At 40.9% G+C, this 16,530-nt stretch overlaps 1 protein-coding gene across 7 annotated transcripts in view; it reads right to left on the reverse strand.

Annotated features, from left to right (window-relative positions):
• KIAA0586 (KIAA0586 ortholog) overlaps positions 1-16,530 on the reverse strand; it is a 131,453-nt gene that overhangs the window by 114,305 nt on the left and 618 nt on the right. For all 7 annotated transcript variants that reach the window (XR_013346450.1, XM_077819546.1, XM_077819550.1 and 4 more), the window contains exons 2-5: positions 15,102-15,187; positions 13,209-13,266; positions 4,176-4,245; positions 1,876-2,050 (exon numbers count right to left, since the gene is read on the reverse strand). Coding sequence is in view for 6 of the 7 variants with exons in the window: in XM_077819546.1 (XP_077675672.1) it covers positions 1,876-2,050; positions 4,176-4,245; positions 13,209-13,266; positions 15,102-15,187 (389 nt within the window). In the remaining variant the exon portion in view is untranslated. The remainder of the gene's footprint in view (positions 1-1,875; positions 2,051-4,175; positions 4,246-13,208; positions 13,267-15,101; positions 15,188-16,530) is intronic.

The raw sequence follows: 16,530 nt of genomic DNA on the forward strand, positions 1-16,530 counted from the left end.
TGGCCCCACAGTATGCCCAACATTTTTATGGCTGATTTAGAACAACGCTTCCTCAGCTCTCGTCCCCTAATGCCCCTACTCTACTTGCGCTATATTGATGACATCTTCATCATCTGGACCCATGGAAAAGAAGCCCTTGAGGAATTCCACCATGATTTCAACAATTTCCATCCCACCATCAACCTCAGCCTGGTCCAGTCCACACAAGAGATCCACTTCCTGGACACTACAGTGCTAATAAACAATGGTCACATAAACACCACCCTATACTGGCAACCTACTGACCGCTATTCCTACCTACATGCCTTCAGCTTTCACCCTGACCACACCACACGATCCATTGTCTACAGCCAAGCTCTGCGATACAACCGCATTTGCTCCAACCCCTCAGACAGAGACAAACACCTACAAGATCTCTATCAAGCATTCTTACATCTACAATACCTACCTGTGGAAGCGAAGAAACAGATTGATAGAGCCAGAAGAGTTCCCAGAAGTCACCTACTACAGGACAGGCCCAACAAAGAAAATAACAGAACGCCACTAGCCGTCACCTTCAGCCCCCAACTAAAACCCCTCCAACGCATTATTAAGGATCTACAACCTATCCTGAAGAATGACCCACTCCTCTCACAAATCTTGGGAGACAGGCCATGCCCCTCTGCCATGTACATTGGTCAAACTGGACAGTCTCTACGTAAAAGAATAAATGGACACAAATCAGATGTCAAGAATTATAACATTCATAAACCAGTCGGAGAACACTTCAATCTCTCTGGTCACGCAATTACAGACATGAAGGTCGCTATCTTAAAACAAAAAAACTTCAAATCCAGACTCCAGCAAGAAAACCTGGATTTGTGCTGGAAATGGCCCAACTTGATTATCATACACATTGTAAGGAGAGTGATCACTTTAGATAAGCTATTACCAGCAGGAGTGTGGGGTGGCAGGAGGTATTGTTTCATGGTCTCCGTGTATATAATGTTTTCTGCAGTTTCCACAGTATGCATCCGATGAAGTGAGCTGTAGCTCACGAAAACTTATGCTCAAATAAATTGGTTAGTCTCTAAGGTGCCACACGTACTCCTTTTCTCTTTGCGAATATAGACTAACACAGCTGTTACTCTGAAACCTGTCACTTAGATAAACTTATTCTTGCTTTCACTGTAAATATATCAAAGAACTGAGACTCAACTGACAATAAGAATATTGGAAACAAATGATTACACATAAAACAAAATAATAATATGCTTTCTAGAACCTCAGCTTCACTCACAGGACATTCCCCTAACTCCTACAGAATAGCTTACTCCAAGTCCTTTCCCCAGCACTGTCAACCAGGATGTCTGAGATCTTCCTTTCATGTTTGTCTCAAGGCACGCTACCGTGTGTGTGTGTGTGTGTGTGTGTGTGTGTGTGTGTGTGTGTGTATTATATATATAGAGAGAGAGAGAGACACACACACACACAAATGTCTCACATATTTTCTGTATATACATCTCACAATAATTAAGATGACAAGAGGGACACAGACTTCCAGTAGAGATCTTACATGTCCCCTTCTGGTAAATCCAGAAGATCCCTGTACCCCAGTGTACCTTGTGCCTTCTGCTATTGGCATCAAGAGGCCCTTGAGTCAAACCTACAAATACATAGAACAGATCTCACTGAACACACCCAGTGTTTGTATCGTTTTGTCATCCCCTCCTACCCACCCAATGAGCCATGCTGTTCATTGAGATGACTGTGAGCATATATGAAGAGGATACAAATGAAAGACATTGGGAGCTTCACTACTAGCCACCTCAGAGTTATTTATTATTTCTACTATTTAACTTGATAGAGAACTAATTTTACCAAAAAAAGTCTTACTTTGAGAAGTGGAGCTGTTGTAGCAATGGCAGCCGCTGTGGCTGCCGCGATGGTTGTAGCTGAATCTATATTGCTGTGTGCTGACCTGGTATCTTGAGCACCCTTTTTCTTTTCCGTAGATACATTTTCTAAAAGCTGTACCTTCACCTCCTTAAATACAGGAGGGTTTTGGGTTCTATAAATACAAAACATATCTTCCTGTGAATGGCATTCTTGTCAATTCCTGATCAAGCATAACGTTCCCGTTCCCTCCTTCCCCATAAACTAGCCTTTCTTCAGCACTATTAGCCATTGTGAGGTTTTCCAGGGATACCCAGGATTGTGAGGGACCTCACCACCACCTGCCCTTAGCATGAGGATATCTTGTCTGTGCCTGCTATGGAGCACCTCCCTGAAACCACCCAGACTCTGGCAACACAAGCTGCCTTCCAGGTCTCCGCAGGCCTTACTCTCTCTCTGTACAGGTTAGCAACACACACACCAACCCGCAAGCCTTCCAAATGTTCCTCTGAAGTGTTCCGCCCCCATTTAACTGGACACTCACAGAACTCCTAGATTCGCTACCTCCAAAGGAATAGTACAAATCAGGTTGTAAGAATCAACTTAATACACGGTTTCAGAGTAGCAGCCGTGTTAGTCTGTATTCGCAAAAAGAAAAGGAGTACTTGTGGCACCTTAGAGACTAACAAATTTATTTGAGCATAAGCTTTCGTGAGCTATAGCTCACTTCATCGGATGCATACAGCTCCCCTGTATTTTCCACTGAATGCATCTGATGAAGTGAGCTGTAGCTCATGAAAGCTTATGCGCAAATAAATTGGTTAGTCTCTAATATGCCACAAGTACTTCTTTTCTTTTAACTTAATACACAACACTTAGATATACTTTACTTATAGTGAAAACAAGAATACATTTATTTTCAAAGAACAGTGATTCAAGTGAAAGAATGAGAATACAGGAAACAAGTAGTTACATACAAAAAGGAATCATAACATGCTTTCTACAGACTAAGCTTAATACACAAGGCATTCCCTATCCCTTACAAGAAAGTCTTTTTCCAAGCATTTTAGTCACGTTGGATGAAATCCCTTCTCATAAGATAGACTCCAATGGCAACTTGTCCTTACAGAATGAAGGGATGACTTGGGGGTTCATCTGCACCCAGATATAGTTTCAGAAGTTCATTGTCCTACTCCTAAACAGGATAACTCTTGCTAGTTTTGTTTTTTCCTACAACCTCCACAATCTATTGATTGGTATTTTGCTCCGTCTGTAAATGGGCATCCATTGAGAACCACACAATACTTAATTTGCACATCACCAGCCAGAGTGAGATAAGCATCTCTTCCCATCTCCCTGCCAGGAGTATGTGGATTATCTTTTGGGGACCTGTCTTAACTCACAGACCCAAAGAACATAATTTTTAGTATCTATACGTAACTTCACATGTTTTCTGTACGTACATCTCACAATGACTATGATTTCCAGTATGACACTTTCATTACAGACCTTACATGATATTCTTTGCTGGACCAGCATGTAGATATCAGACCCAGGGGATTCCTGTAACCCTTATGTACCTCAGTGCCCTTTGCCAGTTGGCATCAAGAGGTCCTTGGGTCACACTCATACAGGCATTTATGGCTTCTCCAACAATAAACTTCCTTTAAAGAAAAATTACACATTTCTACCACATAGCTGACACTGAAGAATTTTACTTAAATCTTTATTGCAACAAGATAATAAAGATTTGTTTCAGAGGTACCATTTGTTAATGTTTGTAATATTAAGGGCATGGTCTGTCTATGGTATTACTGCAACCATGACACACTATGGGGTGACAAGCTGGCTGTCACCTAATTCAATTACATATGCAGTTCTAGACTGTGGTATAGACTTGACTGTAACCAGGCAACAGTCCAAGTTTAAGGCTGCTAGCGGCAGGGACCTTATCTCCTTATTTGTTTGTAAAATGCCTAGCATGCTTTGGGAACTAAATAAATCAGAACAATTCCTGCCCCATTTTTTGTATCACGAAGGCATTATTCCAAAAGGTTTTTGAAAGCATTACAGAAAAATAATTGTACAAAATAGTAAAGACACTGTAGGGCAGATAGACTTCAAACCAGAAAATGAGTTCTGAAAAAAACAGTTCCACAAGTATAAACGGAATATTAATGGAGGAGAATAAAGAACCATTTTCCTTTTACCAGTGCTACTAAGAGGGATCAGGGAAACCAGGAACCACATATCTTAATAGAAACTGAACAGCTGAGACATTATTCACAGCTCAAACTTACCTCTGTTTTAACACAGCGCGCAAAGCTTCTTTCTCGCCAGTAGTGTACTGAGAAATAAATATATCATCATCTGTGAAACAAGAATATAATATACACTTTGTCAATTTAATTTTCAGGTCTCATTTTATAAAGGTAAAAACAAAGTTATTTCAGTAACATGTAGAAATTTGGTATAAAGTACATCACAGCTCAATACACAAGCCACATTATTTCAGTGTGTAAATAGTTTTCTTCACAGGTAATAGCTTCAAGTTATGAAAAGACAAACATTAGGCATCATTTAACACAGGGCTAAAAAATCTGAGTATCATTCACTACTGCATTTTAAAGATAGTCAGTGATAAGACAACCCAACGCACTATGAGAATAACTACGAATTTATTTTCTCTCACATAAAGCATTGAATAATTTGAGAATGCTGTCAAAATAATGACAGTTTTGAATGTGTGCAGCACATGACATATACATTTAAATTGTACAAACTCTAACCGAAACTTTCTAATAAACAAAAATGAACTAAAACTGCATAATATTAATATTAGTTTTTCCTGTGCTATCATAAAGTGCAACAAAAGCCTTCACCCACCATCAAATGCTCTAGAAGGTCCCCTAATCAGGATTCTACCCCATTGTGCATCACAGAGGACCCCAAATCCAACAGTCATAAGCAAGCTGCACCAAGTTTACTTAGTAAAGGATCTTGAAAATTCAGAGTAAGCAGCACTGCTTGCTATAGATAAACTATGTTACAATACAACCTTGCTAATATGCATATTGCTAATCTGCACATTTTATAATGCACACACAACAGAGCAGCCTTCTACCTCCCTCTCAGCAAAGATTTAACAGAAGTTGTAGTAAGATCTCATTATCAATACTACTGTACATTATTTAACAAAACACATATGTTGCACCTTGATAAGAAGGGCTCGGTCCTCCTTTACCCCACCCTGAGGGCTGCACAAAGGATGGATCTTCTCTTAATATACTAAGTAGTATCAGATAAGGTTAAACTGCACTTGAAAAGCAATGACTAAATTAAATTTTGCAATGCATTAACCTTGCTCATTTTTAACTGTTTGTTTGCTTATTTATCAGTTTGTGAAATTTAGTAATTCACAGTGGGGTCTCTCCTCCTCAGTAATGTTCTGAAAAGTGACTAGGTTTAAACATGCCCTTTCTTACTCTACAAATCCGATCCTTGTATGTATTTAGTTATATCTGCTAACCTCAGTGTTTAAAAATAGGGGTGTGTGTGTATGCATTCCTATTTATCCTGGTCATCAAAGACTAGCGAATCTGTGCAACTCCACTGAGGGCAATGGGGTTGCAAAGGTTGACTGAGGTCAGAATTTGCCCCACACTGACAATGAACAATCCACTGAATGCATCCAATGAAGTGAGCTGTAGCTCACGAAAGCTTATGCTCAAATAAATTGGTTAATCTCTAAGGTGCCACAAGTACTCCTTTTCTTTTTGTGAATACAGACTAACACGGCTGCTACTCTGAATCCAGGAAGAATCACTGACTTTCATATTCCAGACGAGTTTGCAAGGCTGGCAGTCAGAAAAGCATCTTTATACACGTAAGCTGAGCACACAGAATCTGGAAATCGTTCATGTACAACTGTGGATCTTCTTTCTAAAGAGACAAGATCGGCGAGGTAATATCTTTTGTTGGACCAACTTCTGTTGGTGAGAGAGACAGGCTTTGAGTCACAAAGAGCTCTTCTTCAGGTGTAGGAAAGGAACTCTGAGCATCTCAGTTAAATGCATGGTGAAACAGGTTGTTTCGCATAAGTAGTTAGAACATATTTTAAGGGACTGTTCAAGAGAGAGTGGCCCATTAACACCTCTGCAATCATAGGACAAAAAGAGGGGTTTAGTGGGTTACAGCTTGTTGTAAGAAGCCATAAATCCAGTCTCTGTTCCATCCGTGAGTTTCAGTTTCTAGCAGAGTAATGAATTTAAGCTCCCAAGCTTTTGAAAGTATTGTGCAGGTTTCCTTTGAGGATGTGGACCGATAGGTCAGATAGAGAGTGACAGCCTTGTGAAAAGCTATGATGCTTTCCCAGACCTGAAGTAGAGCTCTCTGTGGCTTGAAAGCTTGTTTCTCTCACGAACAAAAGTTGGTCCAACAAAAGATATTACCTCACCCACCTTGCCTCTAATATCCTGAGATCAACACGGCTGCAACTACACTGAATACTCCTTTTGACAGCTGTTTTGACAGAGTAGAACTATACTTCAAAAATTGGCATCTCTGATTTAAATGAGAGATTAGGATTGGGAAAAATATTTAGATTTTATTAATGTAAACTCATTTTTTCAACATGGAAACAGTGAGTTTTAAGTGTTTCACTTTTATACGACCAATATAAGATACAGGAATCTAAAAAAAAGAAAAGGATTACTTGTGGCACCTTAGAGACTAACAAATTTATTTGAGCATAAGCTTTCGTGAGCTACAGCTCACTTCATTGGATGCATTCAGTGGAAAATACAGTGGGGAGATTTATATACATAGAGAACATGAAACAATGGGTGTTACCATACACACTGTAACCAGAGTGATCACTTAAGGTGAGCTATTACCAGCAGGAGAGCAGGGGAAAAAACCTTTTGTAGTGATAATCCAGGTGGGCCATTTCCAGCAGTTGACAAGAACGTCTGAGGAACAGTGGAGGGGGGGAATAAACATGGGGAAATAGTTTACTTTGTGTAATGACCCATCCACTCCCAGTCTCTATTCAAGCCTAAGTTAATTGCATCCAGTTTGCAAATTAATTCCAATTCAGCAGTCTCTCATTTTTTTGTTGAATAATTGCAACTGTTAGGTCTGTAATCGAGTGACCAAAGAGATTGAAGTGTTCTCCAACTAGTTTATGAATGTTATCATTCTTGATGTCTGATTTGTGTCCATTTATTCTTTTACGTAGAGAATGTCCAGTTTGACCAATGTACATGGCAGAGGGGCATACTGGCACATATCACATTGGAAGATGTGCAGGTGAACGAGCCTCTGACAGTGTGGCTGATGTGATTAGGCCCTGTGATGGTGTCCCCTGAATAGATACGTGGACACAGTTGGCAACAGGCTTTGTTGCAAGGATAGGTTCCTGGGTTAGTGGTTCTGTTGTGTGGTATGTGGTTGCTAGTGAGTATTTGCTTCAGGTTGGGGGCCTGTCCGTAAGCAAGGACTGGCCTGTCTCCCAAGATCTGTGAGAGTGATGGCTCGTCCTTCAGAATAGGTTGTAGATCCTTGATGATGCATTGGAGAGGTTTTAATTGGGGGCTGAAGGTGATGGCTAGTGGCATTCTGTTATTTTCTTTGTTTGGCCTATCCTGTAGTAGGTGACTTCTGGGTACTCTTCTGGCTCTGTCAATCTGTTTCTTCATTTTACTTCAGCAGGTGGGTATTGTTATTGTAAGAATGCTTGACAGAGATCTTGTAGGTGTTTGTCTCTGTCTGAGGGGTTGGAGCAAATGCAGCTGTATCGTAGAGCTTGGCTGTAGACAACGAATCGTGTGGTGTGGTCTGGATGAAAACTGGAGGCATGTAGGTAGGAATAGCGGTCAGTAGGTTTCCGGTACAGGGTGGTGTTTATGTGACCATTGCTTATTAGCACCATAGTGTCCAGGAAGTGGATCTCTTGTGTGGACTGGTCCAGGCTGAGGTTGATGGTGGGATGGAAATTGTTGAAATCATGGTGGAATTCCTCAAGGGCTTCTTTTCCATGGGTCCAGATGATGAAGATGTCATCAGTATAGCGCAAGTAGAGTAGGGGCATTAGGGGACGAGAGCTGAGGAAGCGTTGTTCTAAGTCAGCCATAAAAATGTTGGGCATACTGTGGGGCCATGTGGGTACCCATAGCAGTGCCGCTGATTTGAAGGTATACATTGTCCGCAAATGTGAAATAGTTATGGGTGAGGACAAAGTCACAAAGTTCAGCCACCAGGTTAGCCGTGACATTATCGGGGATACTGTTCCTGACAGCTTGTAGTCCATCTTTGTGTGGAATGTTGGTGTAGAGGGCTTCCTCATCCATAGTGGCCAGGATGGTGTTTTCAGGAAGATCACTGATGGACTGTAGTTTCCTCAGGAAGTCAGTGGTGTCTCAAAGATAGCTGGGAGTGCTGGTAGCGTAGGGCCTGAGGAGGGAGTCTACATAGCTAGACAATCCTGCCTGAGATGATGGGGCTTCCAGGATTTCCAGGTTTATGGATCTTGGGTAGCAGATAAAACATCCCAGGTCGGAGTTCCAGGGGTGTGTCTGTGCGGATTTGTTCTTGCGCTTTTTCAGGGAGTTTCTTGAGCAAATGCTGTAGTTTCTTTTGGTAACCCTCAGTGGGATCAGAGAGTAATGGCTTGTAGGAAGTGGTGTTGGGAGAGCTGCCTAGCAGCCTCTTGTTCATATTCTGACCTATTCATGATGACGACAGCACCTCCTTTGTCAGCCTTTTTGATTATGATGTCAGAGTTCTTTCTGAGGCTGTGGATGGCATTGTGTTCTGCACGGCTGAGGTTATGGGGCAAGCGATGCTGCTTTTCCACAATTTCAGCCTGTGCACGTCAGTGGAAGCACTCTATGTAGAAGTCCAGTCTGTTGTTTCGACCTTCAGGAGGAGTCCACCCAGAATCCTTCTTTTTGTAGTCTTGGTAGGAAGGTCTCTGTGGGTTAGTATGCTGTTCAGAGGTGTGTTGGAAATATTCCTTGAGTCAGAGACGTCAAAGATAGGATTCTAGGTCACCACAGAACTGCATCTAACAGTTATAATCCGTATAATCTAACAGTTATCCCTATACACAGGGATATCACGGAAACAGAAAAGTTCAAGAACTGATGTATTCTCACAAGGAACCTCAGGATTTACACATTTATTTTAGATGCCCGTAGGAGAGGGGCAAAAGCATTATTTAACCCTATATAATTCATAGCAGTAACTCTTAAAAGAATCAAACACATTTTGAAAGAAATTAAGAAAAAAAACTATAAGAGGAAAGTAATAATTTATCATAAAATGAAGTGAAGTAAACATCTTAGCAATTTACTACAAGACCATTACCTGACCACATGGTGCTTCAGTTTAAGATTACACAACCTACCCCCCTCCAAATTGCACCTAGGGCACCAAACTCCCAACAGAAGGAATCTCTCACAAACCAACTTGTTTAGTTGTAAGTAGGTTCCCATAGCAACAATCCAACCCTTGCACCATTCCTTAAAGGGGCTGTACTTTCTCTTAAGTTTGACAACTAAATAGAGAAAAAACACACTTTTAAATAGATTTCAGGCCAGAAGAGACTATTATTATCATCATCTAGCCCAGTGGCCCCCAAACTTTTCATAGTTGCAACCCCCCCTTACCCTTGTCTCCCCTCCAGTCCCATGCGGGAGCCAGGGCCAGGATCAGGGAGGGGGGCGGTCAGGAGTAAGGGAGCCAAGGCCGGGGCTGCAGCTGGGCTAGAATGGAGCCATGTCCAGGGACCAAGGCTGGGGGCAGCTCCAGGGCTGGGAGTAGAGCCGCAGCTGGGGGACAAGGCTGGGTGCAGGGCTGGGAGCAGAAGCCACAGTCAGGGGCCAAAGCTTGGGCGGGGATGGGGCTAGGAGCCCGGGCTGCGGCTGGGGGCAGGGCCGGGGGCAGGGCCAGGAGCAGGGCTGAGTGGCACTCCCTCCCTGCCTCTGATGAGGGCTGGCCCGGACCCCACCGCGCCCCCTCGAATGTTCCTCCAGGGGACACGCCCCAGTTTGGGGGCCTCTAATCTAGCCTGAACTCCTGCATAACACAGGCTATAGAATTTCATCCCCTAAATCAGTATTTTTAGAATTACATCCATATTATGAGACCTTTAAAAGGTTTTCCTTCATGATATTCAAAAGAACTCAGAAAGAAGTCTTGTATGTCTGGGCAGTTAGCTTCAGCACCATCATTTTAAGTATTATCAGGATAACTGTGTTTTCAATTATTTCTTTTCCCCCTCAACAAATATTAATTAAAAAACTCACAGAAAGCAAAACCACTGCCAATGCTCAGAGAAGAAATTATAATTATGTCTTTAACAGTTAACAATTTTACACAGAACATAGTTTTTTTTATTGTAATATTCCATATTATATGCAATTAAAAGGTGAGAGAGAAGTATTAAAAAACAGATTTCTTTGCCTATATTACCATCTGATTATTAAAGCTAAAGAAGTTTAAAAATGTAGTTTACTTTTTGGTTATAAACTCCTTTCATGTTCGATCCATCACTTAGTAAAATGCTGCAAAAATTATTGATGAACACTGTAACTTTTTTTAAAAATAGATTTTTTAGAATTGAAAAAAAAATCATAGAATGTAAGGCTAGCACGGACCATTGTGATCATCTAGTCTGCCCTCCGAGATAGCTTGGCTACAGAAATTCTCTGAATTAATTCCTGGTTGAACTAGAGCATATATTTATCTTTATTTAAAAGTTTCCAATGATAGAGGATCAACCATAGCCCTTAATAAGTTGTTCCAATGGTTAATTACCCTCACAGTTAGAAATGTATTTTTTATTTACAATGTGAATTTGTCTAGTTTCAGCTCCCAGTGATTGGATTGTGTTTATAACTGTTTGTTATATTGAAGAACCTTCTTTATCAAGTTTATTTTCTCCATGTAGGTACTTACAGACTGTGATCAAGTCACCCATAACCTTCTCTTTAAGCTAAACAGATTGAGCTCCTTGAGTCTATATCAAGGCATGTTTTTTAATCCTTTAATGATTCTCTTGGTTCTTCTCTCAACCCTCTCCAATTTATCAACCCCCTTCTTGAATTGCACACACCAGAACTGGACACAGGATTCAAGGAGTGCTTGCACCAATGCCAAATATACAGAGGTAATATAACTTCTCTATTCTTAGTGCATTAGCACTTCTGGCCACAGCACTGAACAGGAAGCTTACGTTCAGCTGGTTATCCACCATGACCCCCAAGTCTTTTTCAGAATCACTGCTTCTCAAGATACAGTCCCCATCCTAAGTATGACATTTGGCCATTCTGAAATACATATTGTTTGCTTGAGTTGGGCTTACCAAGCAATCCAGTTAGCTCAGTATCAGTGAGCTCTCCGCCCCATTATTCACCACTTCCCCAATCTCTGTCATCTACAAACTTTATGGGTAATGATTGTTTCCTTCCAACTTATTGATAAAAAATGTTAAATAGCGTAGGGACAAGAACTAAGTTCCCTGTAAGCTGCGTGGTCATGCAGCAGGCTCTCAAGGACCACACAGGCAGGGAGAGAAGCCCCTCCCCTGGCCCAGCCCAGGCCCAGCCAGGGACAGGAGCCTCTCCCCCCGTCCTGTCCTGGGCCCGCCAGACCTGCCGGGGAGAGGAGCCCCTATCCCAGCCTGGTCCAGCCCAGGCCCACTCAAGATGCCCAGGAGAGGAGCCCCTGCCCCAGCCTGGCCCACCGGAGCTGCCAGGGAGAGAAGCCCCTCCCGCAGCCTGGCCCCACCCCGCCAGAGATGCTGTGGATGGGTAGAGGCGCCTCTTACCCGGCTGCTGTGGTGAGAGAGGGCTAGGGGGAGTCCTCTCTCCCCTTTGTAGCCCTGGGGCAGCCTGCACTTCAAACCCCTCATCCCTGGCCCCACCCCAGAGCCTTCACCCCCAGCCGGAGCCATCACCCCCTACCCCAGCCCTGAGCCCCCTCTTCAGCCTGAACCCCTCATTCCCAGCCCCACCCTAGAGCCTGCACCCCCAGACAGAGCCCTCACCCTCACCCCCATGCCCCAACCCTCTGCCCTAGTCCTGAGCCCCCTCCCACACACTAATCCCTTCATCCCCAGCGCCACCCCAGAGCCCACACTCCCAGCCAGAGCCCTTATCCCCCACACACCCTAACCCAGTGCCCCAACTCCCTCACACACTCTGAACCCCTTGCTCCCACCCCCACCACACATCACCTCCATATTGGTGCAAGTAACAAAATTTATTCTGCACGTGGACAGAAAAAATTAGAGAAAACACTGGCCAAGACAATCTGTGCAGGACCTCACTAGAAATACATATGCTCTAAGATGATTCCCTGTTTACAATAACATTTTGACACCTATCAGTTAGCCAGTTTTTAAACCATTTAGACTCATAGAATATCAGGGCTGGAAGGGACCTCAGGAGGTCATCTAGTCCAACCTTCTGCTCAAAGCAGGACCAATCCCCAGTTTTTGCCCCAGATCTCTAAATGGCCCCCTCTAGGATTGAACTCACAACCCTGGGTTTAGCAGGCCAGTGCTCAAACCACTGATCTATCCCTGGACATGTTGATTTTGTATTGTTCTAACTCCTTAATCAATATGTTGTTCAATACCAAGTCAAATGCCTTTCAGAAGTCTATTACATCCACACTATTACCCTTATCAACCAAACTTGAAATATCATCAAAAAAGATGAAACTGCAATGCTACCAATGCTGTTAAAGTCTTATAAATATTAATTAAAAAAAACCCATAATATAGGGGCCAAATCTGACCGGTTTAATTAAAATACAAATCCCATTTTCAAAAAGCTGATTCCAAACAAATCTCATTTTTAAAAGATACAGCTTTTCCTAGAAATTGGTTGCTTGCAAAAATATGTACACTCACTGCAGCAGTAACTGACCTCATGCTAATGTCACCAAACAAGCTCTTCAAAACAAAAATTGCAAGCTCTTGAATATTCTACTAAAAGGCATGCATTGCTTCAGCACTAGGAGGCTGCCAAGATTTCTGGCAATGCAGTTTAATACACTACTGGAAGGTGCTCAGATCTTACAGGGATGAGCATAGTATATGACCTCGTATGGTAAAGGACAGAATGAAATAGAATAGAACTCCCACTGTTAAAAAAAGAAGGATTTAAGATATCTTCATTTTACTAGTGAAACTCGAACTGCAACATCTTGACTAACAATTTTTATACTGAAGGAAAAGATATGAAACAAACATATTTTATAGCTATTTTCCAAAACAGCTGTTTTCTTAAAAATGGTTATAGAAGTCTGATATTTTGTCTTACCTTCTCGTCTATTTCCATTTTCCATTACTTGCAAAGAAACTCCTTTTACTGCAGTTTCCTTAGAATAAGGAAGGGATAGGTGTGAGGGGAAAAACAAACATTAACAACATGTATCAAGAAGAATTTATGTTTAAATTATTTTTTATATACATACACACACTGTGTGTATATATATATATATACACACACACACACACACACACAGAGAGATCAAAATATGAAAGAAATATAGTATGCAATTATAAATCAGTAAAGTATGTCTTATTTTGTATCAGCACCCAGAAGTTTCAGAAACAGACATGACTGCTGAACATGTGGGCATAAAGACCTCCACACTGGAGTAATACAAGCTGCTGTTCAGAGACCCTACTCTCTGTACCCTCTAACCTAGAATAATATTGATTGTGATATTTTTCTGGACAGTAATGCATCTAGACTAAAAATAAGAAGTAATCTCAATATTAAGGTGTTTATTTTGCACATTGGTAGCCAAAGGATTTTATACAAATAACTCATTAATGGCGATGTAAATTACATATGTGCTTATCTTAACATGTGCAAGCAGTCCCAATGAATTCATCATAACTACTCATGCACATAAAGTTAAGCATATACGTAAGTGATTCCAGGACTGGGACCATATAATGGAATTTATTTCACCGAGATAAACCTTGAATAATCATGCTCTACTGCTGGGATGGGGAGATATAAATCCACCACCTTACCCTAAACTTTGATGTGGGTCTGCAGAACAGTACTCTACAGTAGTGGTTTTCAACCTTTATTCATTTGCTGACCCCTAAAAACTTTCATATGGAGGCATGGGCCCCTTTAGAAATTCAAACTGCTGTACTCTTGAAGTCTTAGACTGAAAACTGACTGAACAGAATTCAACTATAAATGTTGCATGTGCATGGCACAGCATTTGACACAATGTGAGAAAGGGCACTAAATGTGGGCTTCTATGGTAATGACAATACTTCTGGGTTTTGACATGTAGATGGGACTATTCGCATCCGTTTTTCTGATCAAAAGTAATGCCCTTTCTGGGATCTGAAACTTTCTTTTCACAGTCACCTCTCGCAGACTCCTAAGACATAGTCTGCAGGCCCCAGGGGTCTGCAGACCACAGGTTGAAAACCACTGCTCTACAGTCACTACTTCAGCCTATGAGTAGGGCTAATAGCTACAGGTCCTATTTGCCACTACTCAGTTGTCACTGGATCTACTCTGAGCTATACAGAAACCCATCTGCAGTCCCTTCACAGCACAGAAGACAGGAGAATTTTATCCTTATGCATGGCCATGTACAATGGATTTGCTAAAAACAGATCTCAGCAAATACAGACTACAGAAAATATAGCAAATATAAAAGGAGAAACTAATTGAGCTAGAAAGGGTCACATTGAAATATTAAAGAAATTTTAATAGACTGATATGAACTAATGTCTACTTAAACGAACAATGACAGGAAGCAAAAGAAACTATAATCATAATATTAAAGGTCTTCAGGAAATCATATTGATTTGTGCTATTCAAGGAGCAGAAATTTCATAGGAAGAATTACACTATAATTTGAAAAAACAGTTGCTATAGGTGGAACATAAGAAAACGATGCATGCATAATCACTATATACTAGACAAGAGAATATAAAAGCTCTGATCTTGCAAAGACTTATGCATGTATATTGACTTCAATACTTCCAGTGCATAAAAGTTCAGCACATGCAGAAGTCTTCGCAGGAACAGGGCTGAAATCAGATAAGCCTCTCAGAGAGAGAAGAAATTTGCTGATCTACTAAAATTTGGATCATATATATAATCTTTTGAAATGGAAGTATGGCATACACTTCAGGACAGTAGGATCAGGAATAGAACAGTAAGTCTTCTTACCTTCTGTGATAATAGCGTGGGTTCTAAATCATTTTCTACTGAAAGAAGATGTTCTGAACTTCTTTCAGCCAACACACTTCGGACAGCTAAAATAAAAGAGACTTTACTGTAGTTATTCGTATGTAGTTTATGCATTTGTGACAGGTATAACACATCTTAGTCATTTCTATATCTGTATCTTTAAAAATCTAAACTAAACAAAATGACCCTCATTGCACAAATGAGCTCAGAGTGTCAACCTGGAACTGGCATATTAATGAACAATGCCTGAGATGAAACATAAACCTGCTTGACACACAAGAGGAACTTGCTGAAAGTGAGAATCGCAAACGATGCAGTGACAACTCTGGATCAAATTCAGTATGAAATCAACATAAATTAATGGGGTAATGCATTTGAATGCCCTTTTACAAAGATAACATCTTGTAAAGTTGTGTGATCCTTTGATCAACAATGAAAACTTTATTTTCTAAGGAGACAAGAGGCACATTCTAGCCCAGTAAATTCATGGCACAGTACATGTCAATTTTAGCTATTTTAAATGAACCTATTACTGTGGTTTCTAGATGATAGGGAATAAGATATAGCTTTAGCTGCCAGACATCTAAGATATACCTGAAATGTAGGGAGAAACACTGTTAAAGGGATGTCATCAACTTAAAAAAAATTCAATTTCGAACCTGAAAATGCTTTACTTACTATTGTAGCAAGCACCAAGAATTACTAGAACTTAAAGACTAGAGGAAATAATATATTATGTTTTTTTCAGTTTACTTGTATATTTGTCAGTTTCACTGTTTCATCTGTATAAGTAGTTCAGTGGGTTCAGCTGTTTGTGTGGGTCTTTCACAAAGCAACACCAGAGGAAACAGCTAAACTGTAAAAATCTCATTTTAATATTGTAATCACAGTAATTACCAGGAAGAGTCAGGGGCAGCTATTGTATCTGAAACTCTTTTTAAACACAGTTTTAAAAAAAACCTGACTACCTTTCAAGTTAAATGTGTCCCTCTAAACATGCAACCATTATGTAACCAAAACAGAGGGGTCACTGGAATTACCTTTTTTGAAATATTCATACAAAGCATTTAATATTTAACATCTTTTCATGCCTGTATTCTCTATTCTAAACTGCCAATAAATATTTCTTCCTAATCTCAGTAGGTTATGGTCATCATACATTGGGAAATCATTCAGTTCCGGCTCTCAGAGCAAATTAATCTGTCATTTTAAAGATAGAGAAAGCTGCAAGTGCATGAAAAAGCCTGTGATCTTTCCTCCAGTACAGTGCTACAGTAGGACCTGCAATCCCCTTGTAGGTACAAAGAAGGCTAAAATGACCCAAAGGTACAAGACACAGAATATCCTTCCTTCTAATTCATCATAATGAATAGCCAATAGCAAATTTATCCGCATAATGAATGTAGTA

This window comes from Eretmochelys imbricata, chromosome 6 (genome assembly GCF_965152235.1).
Source record: "Eretmochelys imbricata isolate rEreImb1 chromosome 6, rEreImb1.hap1, whole genome shotgun sequence".
Taxonomy (NCBI): Eukaryota; Metazoa; Chordata; order Testudines; family Cheloniidae; genus Eretmochelys; species Eretmochelys imbricata.